Source organism: Propithecus coquereli, unplaced genomic scaffold (genome assembly GCF_000956105.1).
Source record: "Propithecus coquereli isolate 6110/MARCELLA unplaced genomic scaffold, Pcoq_1.0 Scaffold776, whole genome shotgun sequence".
Lineage (NCBI taxonomy): Eukaryota > Metazoa > Chordata > Mammalia > Primates > Indriidae > Propithecus > Propithecus coquereli.
In genome coordinates this window covers 257,587-273,230 of record NW_012153907.1, presented here as the reverse complement: position 1 = coordinate 273,230, position 15,644 = coordinate 257,587, and the positions used below count along the sequence as shown (strand labels likewise).

The window sequence follows — 15,644 nt, the reverse complement described above, 5'->3', positions numbered from 1 at the left end:
TCTTGGCTCATTCCCTAGTCTGGGGGAAACCAGCCATGTTGTAAGAACCCTCCAGCAGCCCTCTGGAGAGATCCACCTGCAAAGAACTAACAGCCAGCATCAATCTGCCAGCACAGGAGTTTAAGTCACCTTGGAGGCGGGACCTCCAGCCCCAGTCAAGCCTTCAGATGACTATAATCCAGACAGCTACCCTAAATGTAACCTCATGAGATATCCCAAGCCCAAACCACCCAGCTAAACCATGTGCCCGTTCTTACACAAAGAAACTGAGGTAATAAATATTTCTATAAAAAGATTGGTAGCGTTTCAGACTTTTGTTTGAAGGCGTGATTTCGGATTTTTTTGTCCTGTTTTTCCACTGCTGCCATCTTCCCTCTCAGTATTAGAGAAGGTGCTTCCTTTCCCAAGTATAAATAAAGTAACTGGGTTCAAAAGTTGGATGAGTTAACAAAAACATATATTACATCAATCACCTTTTATGTTTAATGATAATGGTAACATTTGGTTCAAGGCTTATCCTTATCCTTAAAGCTAACAGTTGTCTGAAATGTGACTGAAAATCAACCTTTGACTTTAGTGGTTGACTTCTTAAAAGGGAAAGATTCCAATTATAAAGCTACTGTGTTTTCAGTGTCTCAAGATCAAAGGGGAAAAATCATTACCTCATTAGCTTGGCTATCTCAGACCCAGAATTGCAGACTACAAGATCTAGAGCTGAAATTCAGCCTGGGCCACCAGTGACCTCTCTAACTCAGTTTCCTCATCTATAAAAACAAATGCTCAATTATTAAGCTACCCTACAGCATCCGACCACTCATCTTCTGGTTTCTTCAGCAGTCCTGCCCCTAAAAACCTTAAAACTACCTTCTAGTTCTCGGAAAGACCCGGTAAAGAGAATTACATCCCAATTCCAGAGATGTCAACAACAACCCTAGTATCTTTTCTCCTGAACTAGGAAAGCTACAGAAAGGTTTAGGCAGAGCTGCTCGACCTTGGCACTACTGATGTTTGGGGCCACATAAACCTTTGTGGCACCATAAAGAACCCCACGCACTAGAGGATATTGAGCAGCATCCCTGATTTCTATCCACTAGATGCCAGCAGCACCCCCACCCCCAGAGGTGACAACCAGAAATGACTCCATACATTGCCAAATGTCCTCTGGGGGCAGAATCACCCCCGGTAGAGAACCACTGGGCTGGGAGATGCTTGTTTGAAAAACTGGGCTTCTCGGCAAGTTCCCGACCTGGGAGCCAGAGTAAGGAGGACTGGCACTACCTTCTTGCCTAGGCCAACCTAAAGCAGCCCACGAAGGAGTCCCCGAGGCTCAGGTTCCACTCTCAATCCTGAACATTCCGAGTAGAATGCAGCTTACCCAGCAACCGCACATGCTCAAACCTGTAATACCCCCACCAAAGGGGGAGGCCTAGTCTACAGCTCCTGGAGGAGAAACCTCATTGGTCACTGCCACGGCAAGCCCAGGCGGCCTTGGAAATTCACCCAGCAATGGTTTACGATCTCTCCCAAGCATATCCCCGGAGGAGGCGGGTGGGGGTGGTGTCCTCGCAGATCTCATCACCCACTCTCCCTTTTTTGCTCAAATCCCACCGGCTTCCCTGGCTGATCCAACGAGCCACGCAGCTCCTGCCCCCGGGCCTTTTTACAGCAACAGCTCCCTGGGCCAGATACCTTTCCGCCCTCACTCCATTTAGGTCTCCGCTCAAATGTCACCTCTTCACACAGAGGTCTCTAACCACTCCCTATAATGGAGCAACCTCCTGAGGGCACTGACCAGCCCAGAATATACCCTCTGTACGTTTATTTGCCTATCAAGATCTGTGCTCGCCCATAAACTGCTTGAGGAATTCTTGTCAGTATTCCCAGTGCCTATTCAGCACCTGACACGGTAAATTCGACAGATGCTGGGCGAACTGACATGGTAGCTAGCCATTCCTTGCCAAGGCTCAAGCTCAGACCAAACCTTTCAAATATTTACTTATCCCCCCGGGGCTTGGCGCCTCTCCCAGCTCTGGGGCAGGCAAAGGAGGGTGGGTGGGGTGGGGGCTGGGGGCAGCTGCAGCGTTTTGCAGAGCAACTGCGCGGGGGAGGGCGCGGCAACGGCAATGGCGACCGAGCCCGCTGCATGCTCTGAGGGGCTAAGGCCTGAGAAAGGACGACCTGAGGCGTCGAGGTCTGACGACCACCGGCCAGGGACGGAGGTGGTGAGAGCAGGGTCCGCAGGCACCGAGGCCCGGGGCCCGCGGACCCAGATGACAGAAGCCAAGACCCCGGGCGGACAGGAGCCGGGACGCCAGGCTGCCAGCACAGAGAACTGAGGCGCCAAGGCATGAGGGGAGCGACCCTGAGGCGACGGGCCTGCGGCGCCATTTTGTGACCGCAGAGAGAACAGTGACCGGGCCCCGAGGGAGGTGTGGGTGAGCCCAGCGCGGCACCGGCAAGTCCCTGTCGCACCCTAGACCCGGAGCCCCACCCGTACCCTGCAGAACCCACCTGTGTAGCTCATGGCGGTGACGAACACTACGGCTGAGGACACGGGTGGGACCTCTGCGCACCCGACGCCGCGATAGAGGCTATAAGCCTCTGGGCAACTTCTATACACACACCGAACCCCGCCTCCCGACCGTATTGGCTTGCGCCCGCCTCGGGGTTCACATCTATTGGACCGACTCACTGTCTATCTCAGCGTCTCCTCACACGAGTGGCTGAAGCTTCTGCCAATCTCTTAAGAGCCCCGCCTTTTACCCGCCTCCCGGTTATCCTAAGCCCGCAGTGATTGGCCAACAGGAGCCGGCAGAGAGGTGGAGTCCTGTGGAGTTTGAAGGGGCGGAGCTGTGCACTACGGCAAGGCCAGAGGCCCAAGCGCAGCCGAGCGGGAGGCGAGCATGTGCCCTGGAGACCCGCCAGAGGGAGCCGGGTCTACCGCGCACGCAGGGCACCGCTTGGGTCCCAGCGCTGCCACCGAGGTGCTATGCAAATTTGGGCTACTTTTCTCAACTTCTCTGGCCTTCAGCTCCAAAACGAGCACGGGGTTAAGCCATGCTGGAATGTGAAAATTACAACTAAGAGCCAAACAAGATGCTGGCATAACCCGAGAAAATGTATGTAAAGAAATCAGTTTGGTGCTAGGTGTACTAAATGCTATGTTTTGTTATTAATGGCAACATAACAATAATATATTTGTATATTTACATAGCATGTTTATATTATATATGTAATAATTCTGTTTGTATCGTGTATCATTCAAATGTTCCCCCAAACCTGAGCTTTTTTTTTTTTTAATTCCCTATTTAAAAGATAAGAAAACTGAGGCTTGGAATCCATGATTTGCTCAAGGTCCTTGACACTTACGCGTGAAAACTGGAACTTTGCTTCTAAAACCCTCTTGGTTCATTCTGGACTTCAGAGATTGTGCAGTAGAGCAGCCTGGCCCCAGCCTTGTCCTCAGCACCGCCCCCCTGGATGTGGGGAAACCACTGTCAGGGACAGCTCAAAATTTCAAAAAGATAACTTGAAACAGCAGTTACAGAAAATGGTACTTAGTGTGCATGTTTGAGAAAACTCATCAATTATGACTTGTACCTTTTTTGTTTTCATTTTTTTAAAGTATGCTATTGCTAACTTTTTTATATTAGTGATGTCAATTTCTTTAGGTATAATAGTGGCATTTTTTAAAGTCCATATTCTTCAAAGAAACATACTGAAATATTAAGATATTGATTGGATGACCGGGACATGCTTCACCTAACTCAGACAGGAAAGGGGAGAAGTTGCAACTGGGGAGCTGATAACTGAAGAATAAACAAGAGTTCATTTTACTATTCACTGTACTATTCTATAGTTGGAATTCTCCATGAAAAAATGTTTTATTAATAATAATCTCCCCCAAATGTGGATTATGCAGAACTTGCTGCCATATGGAACAAAGGCATTTATGATGCATTGAGAGAGGAATTCCATATGAGAAGCACATAGATCTCAGATTGGTGTGCATTCTGGCTTTGGGGTTCATCTCCCCGTCACCCTCAGGGATAGGGTCCTGTCCTCCAAACTAAGTCAGGGCTGCAGGACACCTCTGTGTCCTGTAGCTTCCTTCATGGCATTTGTCGCAGCCATCATTTCACCCTGGTTGATGATTTTGTGAACATCCGATGCCCTCACAGACAAGAGTGAGTTGCTCAAAGGCTGAAACCACGTTGCCTGAGACAAGACAGTAGAATGGCTTAAGCAGAGAAGGGCCGTGCTGAAGTAGCTAGGATTATGGGTGCACACCACTACACCTGGCTATTTTTTTAAAACTTTTTTTTTTGGTAGAGACAGAGTCTCGCTGTGTTGTCCAGGCTGGTCTCGAACTCCTGGGCCTCAAGTGATCCTCCCACCTTGACTTCCCAAAGTGTTGGGATTACAGGCGTGAGCCTCCATGCCTGGCTCACTTTTCTATTTTCAAAACTGATTTACAAAAAGTTGAAAGAGGAAGCACCTTTGGGTCAGTTCTCATCCCATAAGCTGCCCTCTCCACTTCCTAAGTCTTGGATGTTCCCACCCACAGCTCCAGATGGATGGAAGTGGGAGGCCTTCCGCCACGAGGCAAGATGGATGTTGACCCCACAGAAGAAAAGCGAAGCACGCGGGCTAAGACCACCCTTGTGGGTGTGTGATCGCAGGCCGTTAACCCCTCCTTCCCAGGCAGGGCCATGGTGAGGGGCCCAGGGGAAACGGATCGGGGTAGAGGAGGCCCCTGCTGTCCACGCCCCATGAGGTCATTCCCACTTTCCAGCACTTGGCCACTTCGTGGAAACGAAAAGAGCTGAAAAACCACATGCAATCAACAAGAAGGAGCAGCCAAGAAAATCTCTTAAAATCTCAGAAATGTTCAATAAACATTTGCAGAGCGAGAAAATAAATAACATCACAAAGGAGTCAGCGGCTCCTCTTTTTTCTCGTGTTACTTGGGTTCGCGGGTGCATGTGTCTAAACAGACGTCACATGTCTTGAAGGCTGAAGGCAGGCAAGTCCCTGCTGTCTACACCCTCGCTGGCCCCCAAACGCTCCCAACATGTGCTTGTCCCTCCCCTGGCGGGTCCAAGACACCTCGCTGGTCAACTCCTGCCCTCAGTAAGCTCTTCTAGGCTCCATTGCTCCTTGATCCTGGCTCCCTTCCCAGACGGGCAGCCCAGAGGCCCGGTTTCTCTGCTTTACCAGCCGGCCAGAGTCCCCCACCAGCCACAGCGTCGAGGGCCAACAGCTGGGAACTTGGGCTCATCCCCAGCTGGGTCTGGTCGGCTTGGCGGCCAACGGGAAAAGCCCAGGAGCTCTAGGGCTCTGGACAGAGGAGGCCCCGATCCCAGCCCCGGCTGCCAGCCATTGCCAGCCTGTCCACTCGACAGAAAAACACACGCTGGCCGCCTGCCCCGGGGTGTTTCCAGAAGAGAAATTTAATCTAATTTACATATTTCTAGTTACATTGATAACCAAAACGTGGCCACTGAAAAAAGTTAAAAGGTCAAATCAGCTCCCGGTTTCTAGCTGGCCCAGGATTGCAAAATAAAAAGATCCACGTTCCTTATTCTCTACACAAAACGCGCTTTTAAAAAAGTGTGAGGTCTAGGGACCTATACATAGAAAGCAACAGTGAAAAGGGGGAGGGAGACAGGAGTGGGGGAGGAGAGTCCCACCCCCCATCCCACCCTCCGGAGGCCCGGGAGCCCGAGGCTCTTGGGGGCCACTGACATGGCAGGAGGCAGCTGTCAGCTCTGAGCTCTTCCTAGCAGGGAAGGCCCCTCTGGGGGTGGCCAACAAGGATTTCCGTGGCATTGTGGGCTCAGTGGGGGGCTCCCAGGCCGTGGCGGGCCCCACAGAGGGAGCATGGCTTCCCCTGAGCAAGCACCGTGGCATGATGTGGTCGTTCGACTCGGGAACTGGGGGGCTGGGGCAGATCCCGTGTCTCACGAGGTGCACGTGTGTGTGTTCGCATGTACATGCGTGAGAGAGGATAATCATGGGGGCGAGAGGGAACCAGAACAGGGGTCTTTGGGGTCTTTGCAAATGGCCACGGATGGCAGACATAGCCCTGCCTGGCTGCTAGACTCACGGGGGGTGCTGTCCTCCCCTGTGACCAGATCAGCTGCCACCAGAGACCTGGCTGCTGCCCCCGCTGGACCAGGTGGGCTTGGGCTAAAGGAAGACACCCTGTGGCCCCAGAGTCCTCGGGCTGGGGGAAGGGCGCCCAGCTGTAGTGTGCCCGGCCCCCCAAGGGGTGCCGGTTTGAGGTTTTGGCTTGCTCCTTTGGAAACGGAAAAGAAAGAGGGAGAGGAGGGAAGAGGACAAAGAGGAGGAGAGACAGAGGTGGCACAAGAGGGGATCTGGAATGCTTTTGTGTTAGGGAGCCTCGGCCGCCGCTGTCTGTGCCTGCGGGGCCTGGGACTCCTCAGGTGGGGGGTCCGCTTTGGAGAAATTCATCTCCAGGATGTGCCGCTGTAAGTGCCGCACCCACTCTTCCTGGATGGAGAGGGGGCCCTGGAATTCCACTTCACAGAACCTGCATGCGGGAAGAGAACCTGCTGTGAGCAGAGGCAGAAGCACAGCCTTGCCCACATCCCTGGGCACACCTGCGGCTACTCCGTGTGGACGGAGCAAGCCCAGGATGTGAGGGAGTGGGGGCCCAGAAGCCAGATGTTTCCCCATGGACAGCCACCTCCACCCACCACGGGGTCACAGCGGGGTCTCATGGAGTCTTTTGCCTCCAAGAGGTCACTGGCACTTTGTAATGGTCACCTGGCTTCCCAAGCACCTCCGCCACCTGACTGATGCATATGATCTGAGATGGTAGAGGGCACAGGAAGCAGATCCTACCCAACTCGCCAGGCCCCTCTCGTCCTCCTGTCCCTAAAAGAGGCCTCAAAGTGCAGAGGCCCAGTGCCCGAGCTCGTGGCTCCAGAGATGCGGGTTTGAATGCGGCTTCTGACAGGGCCTGCGGCGAGTCACCTCCCATCTTAGTTGCCAGCTTCCTGGTCGCTGATGTACTTGTGGACTTTGGTAAACCTATTTTTTTCTTAATCAGGCAGATATTTGTTGAGTGCTTGCCATGTGCCGGACTGAGTTCTGAATGCTTTATACATATTAAACTCACTTTGTCCTCATCACAGATCTATCAGGTAGGTCTATTACCCATCCCGTTTTATGGGTGGGGAAACTGAGGCATGGAGTAAGTAAGCCCTTGCCCGAGGTCACTGAGCTGCTAAGTGTCAGAGCTGGGATTTGAACACATGTCTTGCGGGCTACAAAGCTCAGGGTGTTAGCCTGATGCTCCGAGATGCCACTGTCTGTGAGGAGGCCTCAGCCCAGGCCCCGCCACACTCAAGGGCAGCCTTTGAGGTGACATCTCCCAGCCCCCACCAGACCCAGACTGTTCTGAGGCTCCCCACGGTGGTCTCCCTCCCCTGGGGATAGTGTACCTGCATTTGAGGGTATAGATGTTGCCAACAAACTTGACGAGTGATGTCTGGGGGGGCCGGGGCACTAGGGAGGGGACCGGCCGGACTCGGGGTGGGGGCTGCCGCACCTCCTCCAGCTTCTGCTGCAGATCATTGACCTCCTCGCCCCCTCGGGCTGCGGAGGCGTCTGGAGGGCGGGCTTGTCGGCGCTCGAATTCTAAGGTGGGGAGAGGGACGGGAGATGAGCAAGAAGGCCAGGACCTGGGGACATTCTTGCCTTTAGCAAGCGAGAAGTGGACACCACTTGTAAGACAGGACAGCTGGGGACTGGATACCGCCTGGACGGGCAGGATGGCAGACAGATGAGTGAATGGGTGAGCAATTGGAGAAGGGACCAAGGGCGATGAACAGCGGAGAGCCCGGTGGGTGGCCGGGTGGGCCCACAGGTGCCTGTAGCCCTCCCGACGTCCCTCCACCAGCACTCACTGTTAATGTTCTGCCGCTGGTGCTCCTCGGCCTTCACGGTGCCCGGTGGGCTGGCTGCTAGAGGCCGCTCACCACTGTCAGCTGCCCGGCCAGCCTCGGGCCCCGGCTCCCCCCCGGCACTGCGGCCGACCATGGCCAGGCCCCCAGGTGCCAGCCCCAGGGGCAGCCGCTTGTCGCTGTCACGGCCATGGCCGGCACTGCGGAACTTCTTGGTGAAGGGGCGGCCGCCCTGGATGTAGCTGCGGTAGGTGCCCACCTTCTGGGGCCGGTGCTTGATCCACTCGCTCAGTGTCTCGATGGGCGAGCCATTGACGCACCACTCTGTCACGCCAAACTGCCGCAGGTGTGCCCGTGCGTGGCTAGCCAGGGCCTTGCGGTTCTCAAAGTAAAGGCCACACAGCTCACAGCAGGCCTCGGTGGCTGTGGGGCGGAGGGGGTGCTGCTGAGCCACGGCCTGAACGGGGCAGGCAGACCCAGGCAGCCCTGCCCAGGCCAGGAGCAAATCCCGCCTCCCACTTGGGCCCTGCTGCAGGGGCCCCACTTGAGGTCAGTGTGAGCACTCGGGGCACTGCCCGGCTCTGCAGGCCCCAGCGGACGCCCTCCCGGGACCCTGCCGCCCGCTGCTTACAGGAGTGGGAGGTCTTCTCGTGGAGGGTCTTTGCCTTGAAGGGCAGTTCAGTCTGGATGTAGGTCTTGGCCTTGACCTCTGCTGGAAGGAGGCGGTCCTCCTGCAGCGGCCGCTTGGCTGCCACTGAGCCCAGGTAGCCAGTGGCTGAGGGCTTGGCCCCAGTGATGGGCGTCAGGCTGAGCTCTCGGGGAACCTGGGCTGGCCCTGCTCCTGGTTTGCCTGGGCGAATGGCCAGGGGCGACAGCGGCAGTGGGGACTGCATGGGCCCAGGGGCTGCTGTGGGGGCGCCGTCCTCAGCCAAGGCAGGGGCCAGGTCTCCAGCGGGTGGCTCCTTCTTGATGAGGCACGGTTTGGACTTCTTCTTGAGGATCTCCCGCAGCGTGTCGATAGGCGAGCCGTTGACGGACCATTCTGTCACACCCATCTGCCGCAGGTGGGAGCGTGCGTGGCTCGACAGGCCCTTGCGGTTCTCGAAGAACTCTCCGCAGAACTCACAGCGGATGTCGCGCACCGGCTCTGCCCGGGACGCTGCAGGGGGTCCAGGGGAGGGGGAGGAGGAGAAGGAGGCGGCGGCTGCGGGCAGGAAGCCTCTAAGCTCGAGGCCCATATCAGTGCCAGCTGCCTACCTGCCCCTGTCCACACCCCCCGCCAGACCCCAAGGACTTGCTCCCTCATCTGGGCCTCCAGAGGCTGTGTGTACATCCAGCCCTGCTGCTTGTTCCGTCACTTCAAATCTAACTGGCTTCACAGTGTCTCCTTGTGTGATCCTGGGCCAGCCACTCCCCCTCTGTGAGCCTCAGTTTCCTCCTATGCAAAATGGAGATGAAAACTCCCACCTCCCAGTGTGACCACGAGGGTCTAAAATGGGGACAGTTCAGCCCACGTGGCACAGAGCATGTAATGCACATGAGCTCTGAGGCAGAGCCTGGGCCACCCTCACCTGCTCAGCACACAGCTGGCATTTAATCATCCTGAACACAATGAACACAGCGACGGTGCAACAGGGAAGCCAGTAACGGTGACATTACCGCCACTGTGTAGAGAGCTTTCTGTAACCAGGCATTGAGCTAAGTGCTTTGTCCCACTTAATCCTCGAAGAAAACCATATGGAGTTGGGACTACGCTGATCTCCATCTTCCAAATGAGGAAACCTGCCCAAGGTTACACATTGCTAGATTGTGGAGGAACAGAGATCTTGACTCAGACTCCATATGCCAAGCAATTACCAGGAATGCCAGAAAGACACAGTTCACATATCCACTGCCAGTTCCTATGCTCCTGCCCATGGCAGACATCACTAATTGATCCCTGCAGTCTTTCTCCCTAGGAGTCTGGTTGGCAGCCGCAACCAACTGATGATGGCACAAGAGATAGAATCTTTTTGCCATCGCCGAATGACACAATTCTGCCTCCCCGTATGAAAAAAGGAGAATCAAAAAGCAGCTCAGTTGTAGGGGTCCGCGTAGCAAGAATGCATAGCTAGCCCTGTGTCCTTTGGACCTGTGTATCCTCCCTTCCACTGCAACCCTGGGCGCTATGGATACCCCGAGGGGAGGCAGGGAAGAGACCCCTCCAGTTGTTCTCCCTGCCCTGCCGCAGGGTCACACTTACACAGGTTCAAGGGTGTCATGTCTTCCCGCGGCGCCCCCCACGGACCCTCAGATGGGTGCGATTCCCCATGAAGGGCCCCTGGCAGCATCTCCCGTTTGATCTCCACCCGCATTTGTTCAGGCTTCAGCTTCTTGGGCAGGGACGGTGCAGCCAGGCCTGGGAACATCTTCCGGGCCGTGGGAGGAGAGGCAGTTGGTGAGTGGCCCAGGGGGCTGCCTGGTGGCGGTGGCAACTTCTTGGCCAAGGGTGAGATGTGAAGGTCCGAGGGACTGCGGGCTTCCAGCGCGCTGCCAGGACCTCCGCTGCCCATCACCTTGGCCAGGCCTTTTGGGCTGGGCCCTGGTGGGTTGGGGGGTCCGCCGGGCCGAGATTGGGTCCGTCTTTTCAGGATCTCCCGCAGCGTGTCGATGGGTGAGCCGTTGACGTACCACTCAGTCACACCCATCTGCCGCAGGTGGGAGCGTGCGTGGCTCGACAGGCCCTTGCGGTTCTCAAAGAACTCGCCGCAGAACTCACAGCGGATGTCTCGTGCTGGCTCTGGGCCGGAGGCTGCAGCGGGAGGGGAAAGGGGCAGTTAGTACTGTGGCACCACTAGCACCGTCACCTGCAGGAGTGTCCTGGTCGGCTGGGTGTGGGCAGCAGCATGCCCACAGGCTAGGGTGGTGGCAGAGGGGAGGTGCAAGCGAGGGAGCTCAGGAGTCGGGCAGGGGGGCCAGATACCCGGCAGAAGCGAGGGAGGCTCCAGAGAGCGAACGGGCCCTCGGTCCTGGCAGAGGATGGAACCAAGACTCCACAGCCCTACGAGTCCCAACAAGGACAAAGGCAGGAGGGCAAGAAGCGGCAGCCTAGGTGCCACGTGCCATCCAGACCCGGGGTGGATATGGGTGCCTTCTACACCAAAAGGCAGGATCCCCCCTCTTGGCCTTCATTCTCAGGGAAGGTCACCGGTCATGGAGGTCAAAGGCCAAGAGAGAGGGCCTAGCAGCCCACTGCCAAGGGCCCCTGTCTACTCCCTGCCCCGGCAGGGAGAGAGTAGGGAGGGGACTGTGACCCCCCCCGCCCCGGGAGGGGCTCCAGGGCCCGCAGGGAGGAGGGGGCGGCTGAAGCGAGAACCTACAGAGGTTGAGAGGAGACGGCTCCACATCAGAGGCCCAGAAAATGCCGGCGGCTGCAGCGGCCGAGAGGTCCTGCTTCCCCCAGGGGCTGGCCATACCCGCGGCCTTCAGCTTGGCCTTCTTGGCCGGCGGTGGGGGGGGGAGCAAGGAGAGGGCCGCGGAGGTGGGAGGCCGCCCCAGCTGGGCCAGGGCTCCGCGCCCGGGTGGGAGGCGGATCTGGACGCCGTCCCTCCTGATGAGCCCGTGGAGCACGTCTATGGGGGATCCCTTGGCGTCCGGGTCGCTGACGCCCAGGTGGCGCAGGTGGGCACGGGCGTGGCTGGACAGGCCCTTGCGGGTCTCAAACCAGGCACCGCACAGCTGGCAGTCCAGCTCTCTGCCCCCGTCACTATCTACAGCTGCGGAGACAAAACACAGGGGGGCGGTTCACGGCCGCCACCTTGGCCGGCCCTGGGGGACTGAGGCAGGAGGGTCTGATGTGATTCTTGGCTGCCCGGGCAGCTTGGGATCCAAGACCCACGCTGCGCATTTCTTTTGAGAGGTTTTGGGAGGCAGAACTGCCCCGCCTCTTGGCATCAAGGTGAGTGTGGAGAGGGTAAGGGTGTGGGTGGACAGGTAGTGGCCAAATCGAACACTCCCAGGCCCTCTCTCCCCTGGCTCCCCTTCTATGGAAGCTGTGTGGGGTGGATGGTGACTGCCGAGCACCATGCAGCCAAATGCACACCTGCTCAGGGCCCTGCTCCAGGAAGCACAGCAGATCGAGTGGAAGCAACTTCAAGGGAACATGAGGTGCCAACCGGGACCCTGGGGTCACCCCTAGACTCTAACTTTAATGCCCACAAATGTATGTTCTAAGACACACCCTCGTTAAACCTGCTCACTGCGCCTGGAGGCTTTCTGCCCAAACCCTACCTTCCAAGCCCACAGGTGACTCAGGAGATGGGGTTCCACCCCCGGGCACAGAGGGACAGTGCTACATCTACAAGGACAGCCAGGAAGATGTGAAGACATGGCCAACTACTGGGACCTCCTGTCAGCTAGAACATCTGTCTACCTGCCGGACCCAGGATGCTTTGAACTCCCGCTGGGGAAGCCAGGCCCACGGGGGCCCCGGTTGCCTTCACTGCCCCCAGCCTCAGGCCCAGAGAAGGCCAAGAGCTGCCTGTGAGTGGTGAGGGTGACTCTGGCAGATTCAGCAGCTGCAGCCAGGCCTCCAGGGATGATCGACAAAGTCAAGTGGGAGACAGATGATCACATGCTGGGCGGCCCAACAGGGGACACAGAGCCTTGACCAGCGCTCTGACCTGGCTGACTCAGGACATGGGAGCTGGAGTCCCCACTGCCCCCACCCTGGGCCCTGCAGCCCAACCTGAGGCCCCTTCCCTCCCGGTGCCGGGACCTCCCTTGGCTCCCGGGACCCACACTCACTGAGGTTCAGGGGCCCCTCGTCCTCAGACTGAGGCCACTGTGCCTTTGGGGAGGCTGGCCGGGGGCTCAGGGACAGCTGGGGGCTCTTGTCCTCAGGATTCTTGGGGGTAGGGGAGCCTGCCAGGGTCAGCGGTGCTTTCTTGAGGAGCGGAGAGCTGGGCGGGTGGGCCAGGCCCTTGGCTGAGAAACCGGGAGGCGACTTGATGGCTTTGTTGACAGATGGTGCATCCAAGGGCTTGGCCAGGGTGAGCAGGCCAGGCCGGGGGGCCCCGGTGACCACCTCCTTCAGCGAGCTGGACTTCTTAGCCAGGCCTGGGGGCAGCCCGAGGTGGGCGTCGGGCAGGCCCTTCTGCTTCACAAGCTCGTAGAGGAGGTCGATGGGCGCGCCGCTGCTCTCCGACTCTGCCACTCCCAGCTGCCGCAGGTGGGACCTTGCATGGCTGGACAGGCCCTTGCGGGTCTCAAAGCAGGCGCCACAGACCTCGCAGGTGGTCAGGCTCTGGGCTGGAGGGCAACAGAGGCCAGGAGAGAGCAGGCTGTGAGGCCCGTGGGCTGGCTCTCCTGCTTCCCCTCCCCTGGGGTCCCCCTCACCCAGCCTCCAGGGAAGTCTGTCAAGCCCTCCTGATCCTCACAATGACCCTAATGAGCTGGGCATCAGCCCGTCTGGTTTGCAAATAAGGAAACTGAGGCTCAGAGAGGGGAAGAGTTGTGCCTAAGTCACACAGCAATAGACAGAGCCCTTCTGTGCTCCAGCCAGTGGGACACCTTTCAGAATTCTGAACCACCAGGGTGCCTTGGCAACAGATTCACATAAATGCTGACCTGCCAGCCACCTGCTTCACTGATCTAAGTTCTAGCCACCCTCTGCAGCTCAACTCATGCCCCAAATGCTGGATGGACGTCCAGCTACGGTCTCTGTGGTCCCACGTTCCTTCCTCTGTAGAGCCCTTATCCCCACCTAGCTGCTTCTCTGCCTCCTCGCCCCTCATCCTGCTCCTCTCACATCCCTGGGGGCTACCCCAGGGCCTGCTACTACTCAGTAACGACCTTAGGATCAACGGACAGATGAATTGATGTCACACAGGAGACAACAAAGCTAGAAAGGGTCACAGTCAGCAAATGACTGAGGTCTGAGTGTGAGCTCCTGGCCACCATGCCCACTGATTCTCTGGATGCCTTTCCCTTGCCCAGTGAGGGCGCAGCTCAGTGCCATGCATGCCTGGGGCAGCAGAAGCTCAAGAGAGAAGACAGCTGGGTGGCTCCTTGGTGTCTCAAGGTGCCAGAGAGAAAGCTGTGGCCAACCTGGAGCCCCACATTCGCTCCCAGGCCTGAGAGTTCCTGTGTGAGTGTGACCGGCCTGGCCAACACCCCCTGCCATGCCACCTGAGCCACTCACCCTTGAGGTCCGGCAGCTCCTGTTTGCTGCCATGAGGAACCTCTGCAGCCACTTTGCTGCTCAGCCGACTGGCCACCTGCTCCAGGGCCCCAGGGACAGGCAGGGTCTTCTTAGGGAGTGGGGGGGAGCCCAAGTCCATGGCCACCATTGCGTTTTCCTCTGAACCCAGGCCTGTGGGGTTGGGGAGATAGGCTCAGACCAAGCAAGGCTCAGGCTGTCCTGGGGCCATCCTAGAAGGACTGAGAGGATGGCCCTTCTTCCTCATCCTCAGTACCTGCTCTCATTCTGGGAGGCAGCTCACCTCGTGAAAGCTGAGACTTGACTTTTAACCCCCAGCACCAGCATGACACAGGGACATTGATGCTGCCCGATGACAGCAGGGATAGCAACAGCTTCCACCCACCAGAACTTGGACAGGTCAGGGGATGCAGCGCAAGTCTGAGCCAAGACTCCCGCACTAGGGGATCTCAGAGAAGACATCTTTCTGGGCAGAACTCATGAGAAGGAACATCTGTCCATCTGGGGGGTGAGAGTGCAGGCAGTCAGGAGACTACAGAGGCAGGGAGCCAAGAACAGGGAGGTAGTGCCACAGGACTTGTGAGGAACATCCACCAGGCAAGGCAGCTGAGGCTATAAAGACAATGTGGGGGCCAGAGATGGTCTACTCATCACAAGCTGAGCCCTAAGTAGGGTAAGGTGAGAACCTGGGGACTGGGCCAGTAGTGATCGGATGGGGGACAGGAAAAGTGGGGATCACAGAACTTTGTGCAAAGTTTCTAAGGCATCTATCAGGCTAGGCAGCTTCCCCAGGAGAGGGGTATGTGGGGAAAGCGAATCAGGGGTGCATTTTCCCAGGCTAATTTTTCAGAGAAAGAGGCCTGGGAGGCCTGTTGAATCACAAATTTAGAGTTCAGAGCCCGGGGAGGCTCTGAGGATGAAGGGGCTGTGTGTCAGATGGGGCTGCGGAGGCGCTCAGGAGAATGTGATGGGCAAGGGGCCAGGTAGATCCCTGCTCAGTTTGAGTCCCACAGAGGCAAGAAGTAGACAGGCCGGGAGGCCGTCGGGAGCTGGGACACCGAGGACTTAGTCAAAGTCTCCGGGTGGGGTGGGCGCGTCTGTCAGATGGGGCAACACCGAAGTGGGTTTCCGCGCCGAGGGACCGGAACCGTGGCGAGGGACGCTCCCGGGGCTCCAAGAGGGACAGGGGACATCTGTCAGATGGGGCAAGGGTCCCGAGGAGCGGCAGCGAAGTGTTTCTGAGGCCCGGAACCCTGCGAGCAGCCACAGGAGGCCCGGGGCCCGCGCGACTGATTGGCCGGGGGGAGGGGGGGTTCCGGAGACTGGACGGTGGGCGTCGGGGCGGCGGCACGGGAGGGCGGGACGCCGACCTTCCCCTCCCCGCACCCTCCCCGGCGCGGGCTCTTACCCGGCGCGGGCGCAGGCCCGGGCCCGGGCCCGGGCCCCGGCTCCGGCTCGGCCTTGGGCCCGTCCCGCGGCGGCGGTGGCGGTGGCGGCGGCGGGGGTGGGGG

At 57.8% G+C, this 15,644-nt stretch overlaps 2 protein-coding genes across 4 annotated transcripts in view; both read right to left on the bottom strand.

The window, feature by feature from the left end:
* AKAP8L (A kinase (PRKA) anchor protein 8-like) overlaps positions 1–2,564 on the bottom strand; it is a 36,184-nt gene extending 33,620 nt beyond the window's left edge. For both annotated transcript variants that reach the window (XM_012662742.1, XM_012662743.1), the window contains exon 1: positions 2,512–2,564. In XM_012662742.1, the coding sequence (XP_012518196.1) occupies positions 2,512–2,524 (13 nt within the window). In that variant the 5' untranslated portion in view covers positions 2,525–2,564. The remainder of the gene's footprint in view (positions 1–2,511) is intronic.
* Positions 2,565–5,428: 2,864 nt separating this feature from the next.
* WIZ (widely interspaced zinc finger motifs) overlaps positions 5,429–15,644 on the bottom strand; it is a 23,496-nt gene continuing 13,280 nt past the window's right edge. For both annotated transcript variants that reach the window (XM_012662739.1, XM_012662738.1), the window contains 6 exons: positions 12,720–13,223; positions 10,177–10,725; positions 8,566–9,093; positions 7,938–8,357; positions 7,473–7,668; positions 5,429–6,556 (listed from right to left, as the gene is read on the bottom strand). In XM_012662739.1, the coding sequence (XP_012518193.1) occupies positions 6,397–6,556; positions 7,473–7,668; positions 7,938–8,357; positions 8,566–9,093; positions 10,177–10,725; positions 12,720–13,223 (2,357 nt within the window). In that variant the 3' untranslated portion in view covers positions 5,429–6,396. The remainder of the gene's footprint in view (positions 6,557–7,472; positions 7,669–7,937; positions 8,358–8,565; positions 9,094–10,176; positions 10,726–12,719; positions 13,224–15,644) is intronic.